This window comes from Podarcis melisellensis (assembly GCF_964234715.1).
Source record: "Podarcis melisellensis genome assembly, chromosome: 4".
NCBI lineage: Eukaryota > Metazoa > Chordata > Lepidosauria > Squamata > Lacertidae > Podarcis > Podarcis melisellensis.
Window position 1 is genome coordinate 101,831,836 of NC_138531.1, and position 12,385 is coordinate 101,844,220.

The window sequence follows — 12,385 nt, forward strand, 5'->3', positions numbered from 1 at the left end:
TCTCTATGCGATGTGTCCAGCAGCAGAGCCTCCAGCTCTCAGCTTGGGCCAGCCACATTCCAGAACTGAAGGTCAACAGCCGAGCAGCAATGGGTGGAAAGGACGGATCCCTCGGGGCTGTTCCTCAAGCAACATTTTGCATGATAGTACAGGGCAATGCAGCACCTAGTTAAAACTATGGAGGCAATGATGGCCACCAGCCTAGGTAAAGGTAAAGGGACCCCTGACCATTAGGTCCAGTTGCGGACAACTCTGGGATTGCGGCGCTCATCTCGCTTTATTGGCTGAGGGAGCCGGCGTACAGCTTCCGGGTCATGTGGCCAGCAGGACTAAGCCACTTCTGGTGAACCAGAGCAGTGCAGGGAAATGCCGTTTACCTTCCTGCTGGAGTGGTACCTATTTATCTACTTGCACTTGATGTGCTTTCGAACTGCTAGGTTGGCAGGAGCTGGGACCGAGCAACGGGAGCTCACTCTGTCACAGGGATTTGAACCGCTGACCTTCTGATCGGCGAGCCCTAGGCTCTGTGGTTTAACCCACAGCGCCACCCGCGTCCCTGGCCACCAGCCTAGATGGCTTTAAAAGAGGATAGGGCAAATTCAGAGGGCTATCAAAGGCTGCTAGCCAGGATGCTCTGCTTCTGAATACCAGAAACTGCAGGAGGCTGGGCTCAGGTACTCAGATCCTGCCTGCTGGTTTCCCATTAAGGGCACCAGGTTGGCCACTGTGAGAACAGGATGCTGGACCAGACGGGTCTGTGGCTTCATCCAGCAGGGCTCTCTGCCTGTGTCCTTATGAGCGCAGGTGCAGGTGGCTCCCGATCCCGGCGTCAGCCCTCTGCCCAGCCCACACCCCTCTCCTTTGGGGCCTCACCATTCCCGACAGCAATTTGTTAGTGAAATCCACGCCAGGAAGAGGAACAATGGCCTTTCTGTGGCAGGAGGAGAAAAGACTGGCTGTTGTGTTGCTGGCAGGACCCAGACCAAGTCAGACAAAGGCTGCATTAGCTTCCTCATGGAGGTCGGAAGCCAAACAGCCCAAGACGATGGCCAATAATAATAATAATAATAATAATAATAATAAATTATTTATACCCTGCCCATCTAGCAGAGTTTCCCCAGCCACTCTGGGCGGCTCCCAATCGAGTGTTAAAAACAATACTGCATTAAATATTAAGAACTTCCCTAAACAGGGCTGCCTTCAGATGTCTTTTAAAGATAAGATAGTTGTTTCCTTCCTTGACATCTGGTGGGAGGGTATTCCACAGGGTGGGTGCCACTACCGAGAAGGCCCTCTGCCTGGTTCCCTGTAACCTGCCTTCTCGCAGCGAGGGAACCGCCAGAAGGCCCTCAGGGCTGGACCTCAGTGTCCAGGCTGGATGATGGGGTGGAGAGTCTCCTTCAGGTATACAGGACTGAGGCCGTTTAGGGCTTTAAAGGTCAGCACCAACACTTTGGTCACTGACCCACCAACAGATTTTCCTAGGGGGCACTAAGGGAAAGTGGGATCAGCAGGTGGGGGAGCGGCGCTGGCTATCATACTAGATCCTGCATTGGACTGGATGACCCTTGCGCTCCCTTCCAACTCCACCATTCTGTTCTTTAATTCAACCAAATAGTTCTAATTTGATTTTGAATGAATGCGCAATCCAGTGTTAACTGTTGTGAATGATGTTGAGTAATTATATTCATCAGTGGGTCGTTCAAACTGCTGTTCTGCCCAATGCATTTCAGAGTATAGGGAAGGGTGGGGATGACTCTTAAAGGTTTGTGAGCCGCTGATCCAATTGGAGACCATGGAAAAGGCAAGGGCTGAGTGGCCACAGGCTCGCCGATTTGCAGTTGGCAGGGACCCCGAGGGTCATCTAGACCAACCCCCTCCAAGGCAGGCAACCCAGGTAAAGAAACTGCTGGGTGTGGCCACCCCATGGTTTCTATCTGAGTTCCATCAAACTCGGAGAACGCAGTCACATAGAGTTGATGGTCTGAAACATCAGAAGGGCACCTGGTTAGCAGGCCTAGAGGTCTGTTGAAACATCCCGCAGGGTGGGAAGTAGCTGGGCAGGAGGGCATCACTGCAGGGCTGGCTCCAACTGTAGCCATCAGAGGACCAGACTGCCTCTTTGGCTTGCGCAGGAGCCAGGGTGCAGTCTCCTACAAGCTTTGCCTAGAGATTTTCCCCCGACGTGACAAGCTCTTTCTGCAGCCTTGTGAAATGTGAGTGGCGCACTAATACGGCCTCACCGCCGGCTGGAGTTGGTGAGAGTTGTAATCGTGGGCAGCACCCAGCTGGGTGCGGCTGCCTTAGGAGCAGAGGGCCTGCTTTGGGTGCAGAACGTCTCCGGGAGATGGGAGCTGCGCCTCTGGAGGGAGGAGCGAAGGGTGGCGGCCAGGGAGATGGGGACCCCCCCCCCGACACTTGGCTCCATTGAAGGCAATCGCTTCCAAGGAGCTGCTCCTATTCTGGCAACCCAGAGAACTTGCGGGCGTCCAGTGAAGCCGAACCTTGCGAAAACCAGGATAAAAGGAAGTCCTGCAGGAGGAAGCAATGGCCATTAATTTGGACAGCTTTAAAAGAGGATTCTACAAATTGATGGAAAGAGCTATCAATATCTGCTAGCCACAATAGCTCAACTTCTGCTGCAAGATTAAGATGGTGGTCTAGGTGGGTCACTGGCCTGATCCACTTCTTAGAAGAGGCGCGAAGGGCTCCAGCTGTGCTCAAAGAGCGGCAAGGGCTTCCTGTGACCTCTGGGTTATTGCTGCAGCCTCTGGCCCAGCCTGATCCATTTGGCGCCAGCCAGGGCCTCCCTCTCGGTTGCATTTTTAGCCAGGGGAACTGAAAATGCAGCCTCAGCTCCCGCTTCACCTCCCTCAGCAGTTCCTGCTCTGTGCGGACACGGCAGAGTCCACAGCCCTTAAGAAGCCTCTTGCACACCCACCGACGCAGAGCTCAGGTCCACCTGCAGCAAGGCTACTTTTGACTTGGAAGGCCAAGTCTCTGGGCCACATGCTGCCTTCGGGGTCTCCAGAGGCTGAGAGCATCCCCCCTACTCAATTCTCGCCTTTGGCAAGCTGGAACCACACACACCCCACCACCACCCCACTTCCTGCATGACCTGGAGAAAGTGGACGGACAAACTTTTCCTCCCTCGTAACACTAGAATTCTTCGGCATCCCACAAAGCGGAAGGATTTGGGACTTTAAAAAGGCCTTTCTCCTGCAGCACATCATTAATCTATGGTATTTTTCGCTCTATAAGACGCACCAGACCACAAGACGCACCTAGTTTTTGGAGGAGGAAAACAATAAATAAAATATTCTGGATCTTAGAAGCCAGAACAGCAAGAGGGATCGCTATGCAGTGAAAGCAGCGATCCCTCTTGCTGCTCTGGCTTCTGTGATAGCCGCACAGCCTGCATTCGCTCCATAAGACGCACACACATTTCCCCTTACTTTTTAGGAGGGAAAAAGTCTTATAGAGCAAAAAATAGGGTATGTCCCTCATTCCTTCCTGCAGGAAGCAGTGAGGGGCACCAACCTGGACGGTTTTAAAAGAGGTCCAAGAATAGAGAGGATGTGGGGAGGGTTTTTTGGGAGCTGCATCTTTATTTATCTGAGGCTGACAAGAGAAAACACTCCGGGTACTTTTGCACAACGTGATTTTAAAGGAGGAAAGAAGGTCTGGAATGGGAAGGCTCCTTTCTCCCCTTGCTGAAGGGAGACGAGGAGCGGAGGACCTCTCGGGTCAGGTCATGCCAACATCCTCCCCGCGTTGCCGGCGGGCTGCAGCTTGCGAGTCCGATTCAGAGGAGGCAGGAAGCTTCACTGGCGTGTTGCGCAAGGAGGCGTGACGACGCCAAAGGTTCTTCTTTCCACCGGAGGCAATTAAGAAAGCAAAAATGGAGGCACGAGGGGCTGTGGCTGGGCTCTCCGCGGCGCCAGAAAACTTGCCGGAGCAATTCAGATCCTGAGACTCCCCAGTTCAAAAACATTCCAGCAAGTTTCTAGTCCCCACCACACACACATACACCACACACACATACACCATATTTTTCCCCTTCCTGTTGTAGTGACTGGCCATGCGCCGCTTGATTTTTAATCCCAGTTTGGCAGACCTGCCACGGAACACCTGAACAAAACTCAATTGCTTCTGCTGGTGGTGGTTTTGGAGCGCCGTTCAAGGTCCTCTGACTGTGCAGCGAAGCTGAGCAATGGGTGGGCAATGCACAAGCCAGCGGGGGCTTCTCAGTTGGAGTCACATAGCTGGAAGAAGCAGGTGGGGAACTGCAGGGGTTTGGTTATCACAGCGTTCTTCCTAGTCTGTCTTTTTACTGTTAAGTGTACACACACACACACAGCGCCCCTGGCTACTGACTGCAGAAATACGAAAGGCGAAAGAGTCCACTTCTAGCAGGCCGGGAAGGCAGGAGTTCCTGTTTCTCAGAAGGAAGTGCAGGGGGGGGATACACCACAGACAGTCAGTTTGACCGAGCCTCTGGGGCTGTGAACGATGCATCTCGGGGAGAGGAACTGCCTAGATGAATGGGAAGTCTCTGCAAGCCTTTTGCAAGCCTGGTGCCCCTCCAGCTGCCGGGGACACTTTTTTAATGATTTTATTATTTCATAAAATTTACGCATTGCTGGACTGTAAAAAAAAGGGAGAGGAAAAAACCAAAAACCTCAAAACAGTTTACAAAAAAAATTAAAAAATCCAAATAATAAAATTATGCATCAGGAAAATTAACTGCAATGAGGGGTAGGCGATATATTGATATAACTTCCAAAAGCCGTTTGAAGTCTGTATCGTGATAATCAGTTTCATGATTTTTGATCTGGAAATATATTGTGAATATATATATAAGAATAAAGGTAAAGGTACCCCGGACCGTTAAGTCCAGTCGTGGCCGACTCTGGGGTTGCGGCGCTCATCTCACTTTACTGGCCGTGGGAGCCGGCGTACAGCTTCCGGGTCATGTTGCCAGCATGCCTAAGCCGCTTCTGGCGAACCAGAGCAGCGCACGGAAACGCCGTTTACCTTCCCGCCGAAGTGGTACCTATTTATCTACATGCACTGGTGTGCTTTTGAACTGCTAGGTTGGCAGGACCAGGGACTAAGCAACGGGAGCTCACCCCGCCGCGGGGATTCGAACTGCCAACCTTCCGATCGGTGCACCTCTCCATAGCCCTATCCTTATTTTAGACATTGTGATATATCAGTATATCATGATGTTTACCTGGTGATATATTGCGATGTTGAAAACCACATATCGCCCGGCCCTCACTGCAACGATCTGAAAGCTTTTGAAAAGTTAAAAGAGCAATAAGACTAAAAACAGATTTTAAAACTCGAAGTGGACTTTCAGGATTGTCTGAACAGAAGAAATGTCTCTAGCAGGCACAGCAAAAGCAGCTGCCTGATGTCTAGGGACAGGGACTTCCAAAGTGTAGATGCTGCCACACTGAGAGATTTGAGTTCTCACCAAGGCAGAACAGGTTGCTGCGGCACCTGTAACCGTGCCAGTTCTGCTGATCAAAGAGGTTGTGGTCATGCGATCTTGCAGGTAAACAGGTGCCAAGTTATTAAGGGCTTTATTTTCTAATAGTAACACCTTGAACTCAGCTCAGTTGCAGATTGGCAGCTGGTGCAGATCTCTGAGCACCAGGAGTTCTACGCTGGCAGGGACTCACTCCCGTCAGCAATCGTGCTGCAGCATTCTGCACTGACTGCGGCTCCTGGATCAGGAGCAAGGGAAGCCCCACGCAGAGGGCATGGCAGTAATTCATGGACTGGCTGGGGCTGATGGGAGTTGAAGCTGCAGGAGGGCGCCAGGTTTGCAAAGGCTGGGCTCCAGAAAGCCCCTTAGGAAATTAAAACCGGCGCACGCACAAAACCCCGAGCGCCGGGCTCTGTAAACAGGAGGTGTCCTGCATTTCGCCGCAGGTTCCTTAAGGCAAGTAGGTACTTCAGGTGCAATTGGTGCAGCCGCCAGCCGGGGCTCGATTTGGAGATAGGCAGGTGGGGAGATGGAGGTGGGGAGATCAGCGCCCCCCCAAAAGCCCTGAGAAGTAGGCACGAAAGCCCAGAGGAGAGGGAGGGAGCACTGCAAAGGAAGCTTCTCTGTTGACAGCTGCCAGGTCCCAATTTGTCACGGAGGAGTCGCAGGGGGTGGGGGGTCATCTCAGTGCTTAGAACGTCCCTGCCGAGTCTCAGCTCTCTGTGTGTCTGTGGGCTCCCAAGAGGAAAGATTTGGGGGGGGGCTGGATGAACCCCACAGATCTCTGCGTCCATCTGCCTTGCCATTGTCTCCTGGGAGCTGCCCTTTCAGACAATACGTTTCTGAGGTCCATCAGGTTCTCACGAGCTTGAGCCGAGCGATGGCTTGGAAGCCCCCCAAAAGAAGAGGGGGAAATGAGGTCCCAGCAACCAGAGATGGTGTTTGGGGGCCTGAGCCACCAAGGAAGTGTTATCATCGTCCCAGGCAAACTGTGCAGGTCATTAGTGCAAACGTGGCCGTTTCTCCATCTTGGACGCTGCAACGTCATCCGTGGCCTTGGGTCCCTGGCTAATCCAAACGAGCTGAGCCACAGAATCATAGGGGCCGCCCGAGGGCCGCTAGACCGCCGTCTGCAATGCGGCAACCGCAGCTCAAGAATCCCTGCCGAAAAGCCCCCGAGGAAGGCGAGCCCACCTCCCCAGGTTATCCGCTTCACTGCCAAACGGCTCACGCCTTACAGAGATCTCCTTCCTAGTAATTTGAATCTGGGAATCTGGGCAGGAACGGTGGCAAAGACAGAAAGGAAAAGTCACATCTGGGGAAGAAAGAGGAGGAGGAGGGGTGTGGATCCTTCATTCAGGAGGGGGAATGGGATAAGGAGACCCCCCCAGCCCTGAACGGCCAGCCACCCCCGAGGGCTCCCGTTTGCGGCCCTGGCAGGCAGGGTCAGCGCTGGGCAGCGTCCCCCTTCACAAGAGCGTGCAGGGTCTTTTGGCCTTGACGGGGGCCGGGTTGAGGACGGCACGGACGGCCTCTGTGAAGACGTCCTTGATGCCCTCCTGGTTGAGGGCCGAGCACTCCATGTACTTGACGGCGTGAATCTGCCTGGAGAGGCTGACGCCCTGCTGGGTGCTGACGGGCACCTGGTTCTGCTCCTTCAGCTTCTTCACCGCCTCCGGGCTGGAGCGGAGATCCTTCTTGGTGCCCACCAACAGGATGGGGACGTCGGGGCAATGGTGGCACACCTCCGGGTACCACTTGTGCTTGACGTTCTCGTAGGAGGGCGGGCTGGCGATGGAGAAGCAGATGATGAAGACGTTGGTCTGCGGGTAGGAGAGCGTCCTCAGGCGGTCGTACTCCTCCTGGCCGGCCGTGTCCCACAGGTTGAGGCTGATCGTCCGGCCGTCCACCACGCTCTGGGCGCTGTAGTTGTCGAAGACGGTGGGGATGTACTCCTTGGGGAAGGCGTTGGTCGTGTAGCAGATGAGCAGGCAGGTCTTGCCCACCGCCCCGTCCCCCACCACCACACACTTGATGCTCTGCATCGCGGCTGCCCTGGCACCTCCTCTCCTCTCGCCTTCAGAAATCTGCAGGGGGAGAGACGGAAGGAAGACACAGTCAGGGCAAGGAGGAGAAGCCCAAGAGGAAGAAGCTGCTTAGACTGAGGTCCCTCCTTGCTCAGTATTGTCTACACGTCTCGCTCGGTACTGTCTACACGCCTCGCTCGGTGTTGTCTACACGCCTCGCTCGGTGTTGTCTACACGCCTCGCTCGGTATTGGCTACACTCCTCACTCAGTATTGTCTGCACGCCTCGCTCAGTGTTGTCTACACACCTCGCTCGGTATTGGCTACACGCTTCGCTCGGTATTGGCTACACGCCTCACTCGGTATTGTCTACACGCCTCGGTCGGTATTGTCTACACGCCTTGCTCGGTATTGTCTACACTCCTCGCTCTATATTGTCTACACACCTCGCTCGGTATTGGCTACACTCCTCACTCGGTATTGGCTACACTCCTCACTCGGTATTGGCTACACGCCTCGGTCGGTATTGGCTACACGCCTCGGTCGGTATTGTCTACACGCCTCGCTCGGTATTGTCTACACGCCTCGCTCGGTGTTGTCTACACGCCTCGCTCGGTATTGGCTACACGCCTCGCTCGGTGTTGTCTACACACCTCGCTCGGTATTGTCTACACTCCTCACTCAGTATTGTCTACACGCCTCGCTCGGTATCGTCTACACGCCTTGCTCAGTATTGTCGGGAACGAGCCGGCAGTAAATCACACTGTGCAAGTTTGCATCAACTCTTAGCAAGAATGCAAACTGCACAAACTGGGCAAAGCATCAGGCTTTATGAGCGCAGCAGCTTATCCCTGGTAGGTCTTGCCCCGTGAGTCAGTTGCCGAGACTGAAAGTCCCCGCCTTCCCACAGCCATCTAAGTCCCTTCCTCTCCAGAACTTTGTCCAAGCAATTGGAGACTGTGCTTGCATGAAGCTCACTCCTCCTCTGCCCTTTTTCTGCCTCTTCTCATTCTGGGAAACCAGTGGGGAGCGGTGCTTGTCCCAGCAGGAAAGGGAGACTCTTGCAGGTTGGCCACTGTGAGAACAGGATGCTGGACCAGATGAGCCATTAGCCTGATCCAGCAGCAAGATCCTACATCAGACACCCATCTGGAAGCAACCCCCCAAGCTCTCTCAGGGGTGAACACAACAGCCCCCCCCCAACCAGTAGCTGTTCCACACAGATCTGCAAGCAAGCATCTCATGCCCTCCGTCTGTCGAGATCTGCATCTCTCTGAGACTGGGTTACTTGCTTTGATACAAGGAAAGGCATCATATAATTCATTTCAGTTCATAATATTCTTCATTTATCTTCATTTACATACTCAACAGCAATTGCCACAGTAGAAGAATGGCGACAGAAGGTAATGGAATATGCAGAATATGGAATATGCAGAAATAGCTAGATTAACGGGGGAAATTCGACAACATGGCGATGAAACATTTCAAAAGGAACGGGGAAAATTTCTGTCATGCATAGGAAGGATAAGGTGAAATAGTGAAACCAGCAGAACTGAAATAAACCTCATAATGTGAAATACAAAGAAAATTTCTGGATAAAGAAAATAATGAAAAATAAAATCTATAATGTGATTAATCTAATCAATGGTAGTTGTAAATGAATAGACAATAAGAATTGCATATACAGGAGGATTTATTTGGCTATAGACACTCTATGGACAAATACCAAAGAAGAACAATAATATACAAAATGGATGAAGACAATGCAAAAAATTTAGATGTGATATAAAAAGCCAGAAGGAAGGAAGGAAGGAAGTTGGCTCTTAGGATCAAATATAAATGTAAAATGAAATAATTCATTTCAGCCATGCTTCTGAATCCCACTTGCTAGGGGGAGTCACTCCAGTGCTCCAATCCTGCTTGCGAGTTTCCCACTGGGGCATATGGCTGTCCGCTGGGAGAACAGGATGGTGGAAGAGACAGGGCGCTGGCCTGATCCTGCAGGGCTGTTCTCTTGCTCTTACTGCGTCTGGAGGCTCCGCTTTGGGGTCTTGACCAGTGGGCCTCTTTCCCCCTTGCCCATCCCAGGCAGCCTTCCCCAGCCCTGCCAAGCGCCAAGGCAGGCAGCAGATCTCCACCCCTGCCGCCTCCCTCCCTTGCTCTGAGGGTCAGAGATAAGGGCCGGCCAACGATTAGAGGGCAAGAGGCAGAGAGGGGCTGGGAGCTGCCGGCCGGCCGCTGAAAGCAGGAAATGATTCAGAAGCAAATGCAAGATCACGAGTCTCTAGCGAGATCACAGGCAGTGACTAAGGTCTGGGCAGAAAACTCGAATTGCTGTTTATTCCGATTCAGCAGTAAAGAGCGGAGTTTCGCAGGGAAAGGGCCGGGGCAAAAAGAAACATGCTCAGAAACTGTTGGACCTGTTTCTAGAACATGTGGAAGACCCCCCAAGTCTGTGCATTACACGAGGAGCGCAAGCAAGGAGGCCTTGGGGCGCTGAACTCGTGTGAGGTTAAATAATGTGTGCTCTATTACAGTCATTCCTCGGGTTACAGACACTTCAGCTTGCCTTTTTTTGGCTTGCGGACCGGCGAAACCTGGAAGCACCGGAACGGGTTACTTCCAGGTTTCGGCGGTCGCGCATGCGCAGAAGTGCTAAATTGCGCTTTGTGCATGCGCAGAAGCACCGAATTGCAACCTGCGCGTGCCGCTGCAGGTTGCGGACGCTGTGGGTTGTGAACGTGCATCCCGCACGGATCGCGTTCGCGACCCAAGCGTCCACTGTATTTGCATTTATGCCCCGGCTTGGAGGGGCAGAAAGGGCTCGGCCACCCAGGAAGGGAGCACATCTAGGAGAAGGGAAATTCTGGCCCTCAACCTCCACTGCCTTGTGGGATATCTCTGGGAGAAGAAAAGGCTCAGGGGTGAAACCCACACCAATTCGGAGCGGAGTCCCTAAGGCAGTTGGATGGCGCCTTATACGCCGCCTTCCGGTGCCAAACGCCTTCCTCTGCTTTCCTTCGTGGGGGTCTTGTCTTCTGGTTAGCCCAGGACCCGCTGCCCAGGCTTGCAGCCCATATATGTCACTTCGTTGCTGCCAACGCAGCAAAAACAACACGGCGGGCAGCCGTTATGAGTTACCGATCCCTGCAGCCACAGCAGGCGCTGTGATTCTCCTGTGGTTTGCCTTCACCCCCGGAGGTGCACTCCATTGTCTCTCGAGGTGGACGGGTGCCAACAACCAACCCACCTTCCATCTAAGAACCCAATGGATGGTGTGCAAGGTTTTCTCTCTTCCCTCTCCCCCACCTCCCAGGTAAATAATCAAGTGAATGAATGAGTGAATAAGTCCACCTCTTCTGCTAATATTCTCTGCTACAATTGGGCTGTTGTGCAATTGATTTCAGCTCCTGGGCTTCACACGAACAGTAGAACAGTAGAATTGTCTCCTCTCTCCCTGCTCTTAGTTCCACACTGGCTTATTTTGGTTCCCTCACTGCCAGAAGTGAGGTTAAAGGGAACCGGGCAGAGGGCCTTCTTGGTGATGGCGCCCACCCTGCGGAACGCCCTCCGATCAGATGTCAAAGAGAACAACAACTACCAGACTTTTAGACGACATCTGAAGGCAGCCCTGTTCAGGGAAGCTTTTAATGTTTATTAATAGACTATTGTATTTTAATATTGTGTTGGAAGCCGCCCAGAGTGGTGCCAGATGGGCAAGGTATAAATTATTATTATTATTATTATTATTATTATTATTAACACCTTGAACCTGGACTGGCAGTAAGTGTGGCTGTTTCAACAATGAGGCCACATGTTCTTGACTAGAAGCCCCGTCAGGAATCTGGCTGCAGCATTCTGCACCAGCAGGAGCTTCCGAACAGCCCCCAAGGGCAGACCCACAAAGAGCGCCTTACAGTAGTCCAGCCTCGAGGTTCCCAATGCATGATGGACTGTTGCAAGAACTGCAGGCCCTACATAAGCCTTCGTGGGAGGGGGGCTCCTTGGATTTCAGTAAATATCTTAGGGGGCAATGGGAGCTAAGTGCACTAAGCCTCTCCCGAACACCCCAATTGCTGTCCCTATAGAGCAGCGATGGCCAAATTGGCCCTCCAGCTATTTTGGGACTGCAATTCCAGTCATTTCCTTTTTCCTTTCTCTTTCTGTGACGGAGCTCCTACTTGGGGACTTCCCTGGCTTTTTTCTGGCCCACGTAGGACCAGTCTGGATAGTTGGCCTTGGTGAAGATTTGACGTTTTCATCCCCCCCAAAAAATTGTGATTTGAGTTTCTACTGAAAGGAGCCTGCATTTTAATCTTGTTTTTTAACTTGTATTTTAATCAGTTGCTTTTATACCTGGTGTTAGCCACCCTGAGCCCGGTCTTGGCTGGGGAGGTATAAATAACATTCATTATTATATTATTATTATCATCCCTGACCACTGGTCCTGTTAGCTAAGGAGGATGGAAGATGTAGTCCTAAAACAGCTGGAAGGCCATGTTTGGCCATCATTGCTATACAAGAAGCCTCAAAAGGCCCCCCCAAGCTGAAGACAGCCAGGAAAGCCGCTCTCTCCTCTAGCAGAGTCTGTGGGGCTGGGTGGAGAGGAAGAGGCCTGATCCATAAATACACCCAGCAGCTTTTGGTATATTTAGCCCAGCTCTGGCCTCGGCTGCGTCCGGCTCCGACTGCCATTAATCTTAAATCCGCAAAGTGGGGGAAGCTGAGAGGCAGTTGCTTAAAAGGTTTCTTGGCAAGGCGGAAAGGCAGGTCCTTGTTTCTGGGCTGTGGGGTGGCTGTGGGGAGGGGGACGACCCACAGGAGCTGCCCCCTCGGGCTTTGCTCTTCAGGTAAGGAAAAGA

At 52.6% G+C, this 12,385-nt stretch overlaps 1 protein-coding gene across 2 annotated transcripts in view; it reads right to left on the minus strand.

Annotated features, from left to right (window-relative positions):
- Positions 1-6,395: 6,395 nt before the first annotated feature.
- RHOG (ras homolog family member G) overlaps positions 6,396-12,385 on the minus strand; it is a 35,948-nt gene continuing 29,958 nt past the window's right edge. For both annotated transcript variants that reach the window (XM_081910167.1, XM_081910168.1), the window contains exon 2: positions 6,396-7,584. In XM_081910167.1, the coding sequence (XP_081766293.1) occupies positions 6,967-7,584 (618 nt within the window). In that variant the 3' untranslated portion in view covers positions 6,396-6,966. The remainder of the gene's footprint in view (positions 7,585-12,385) is intronic.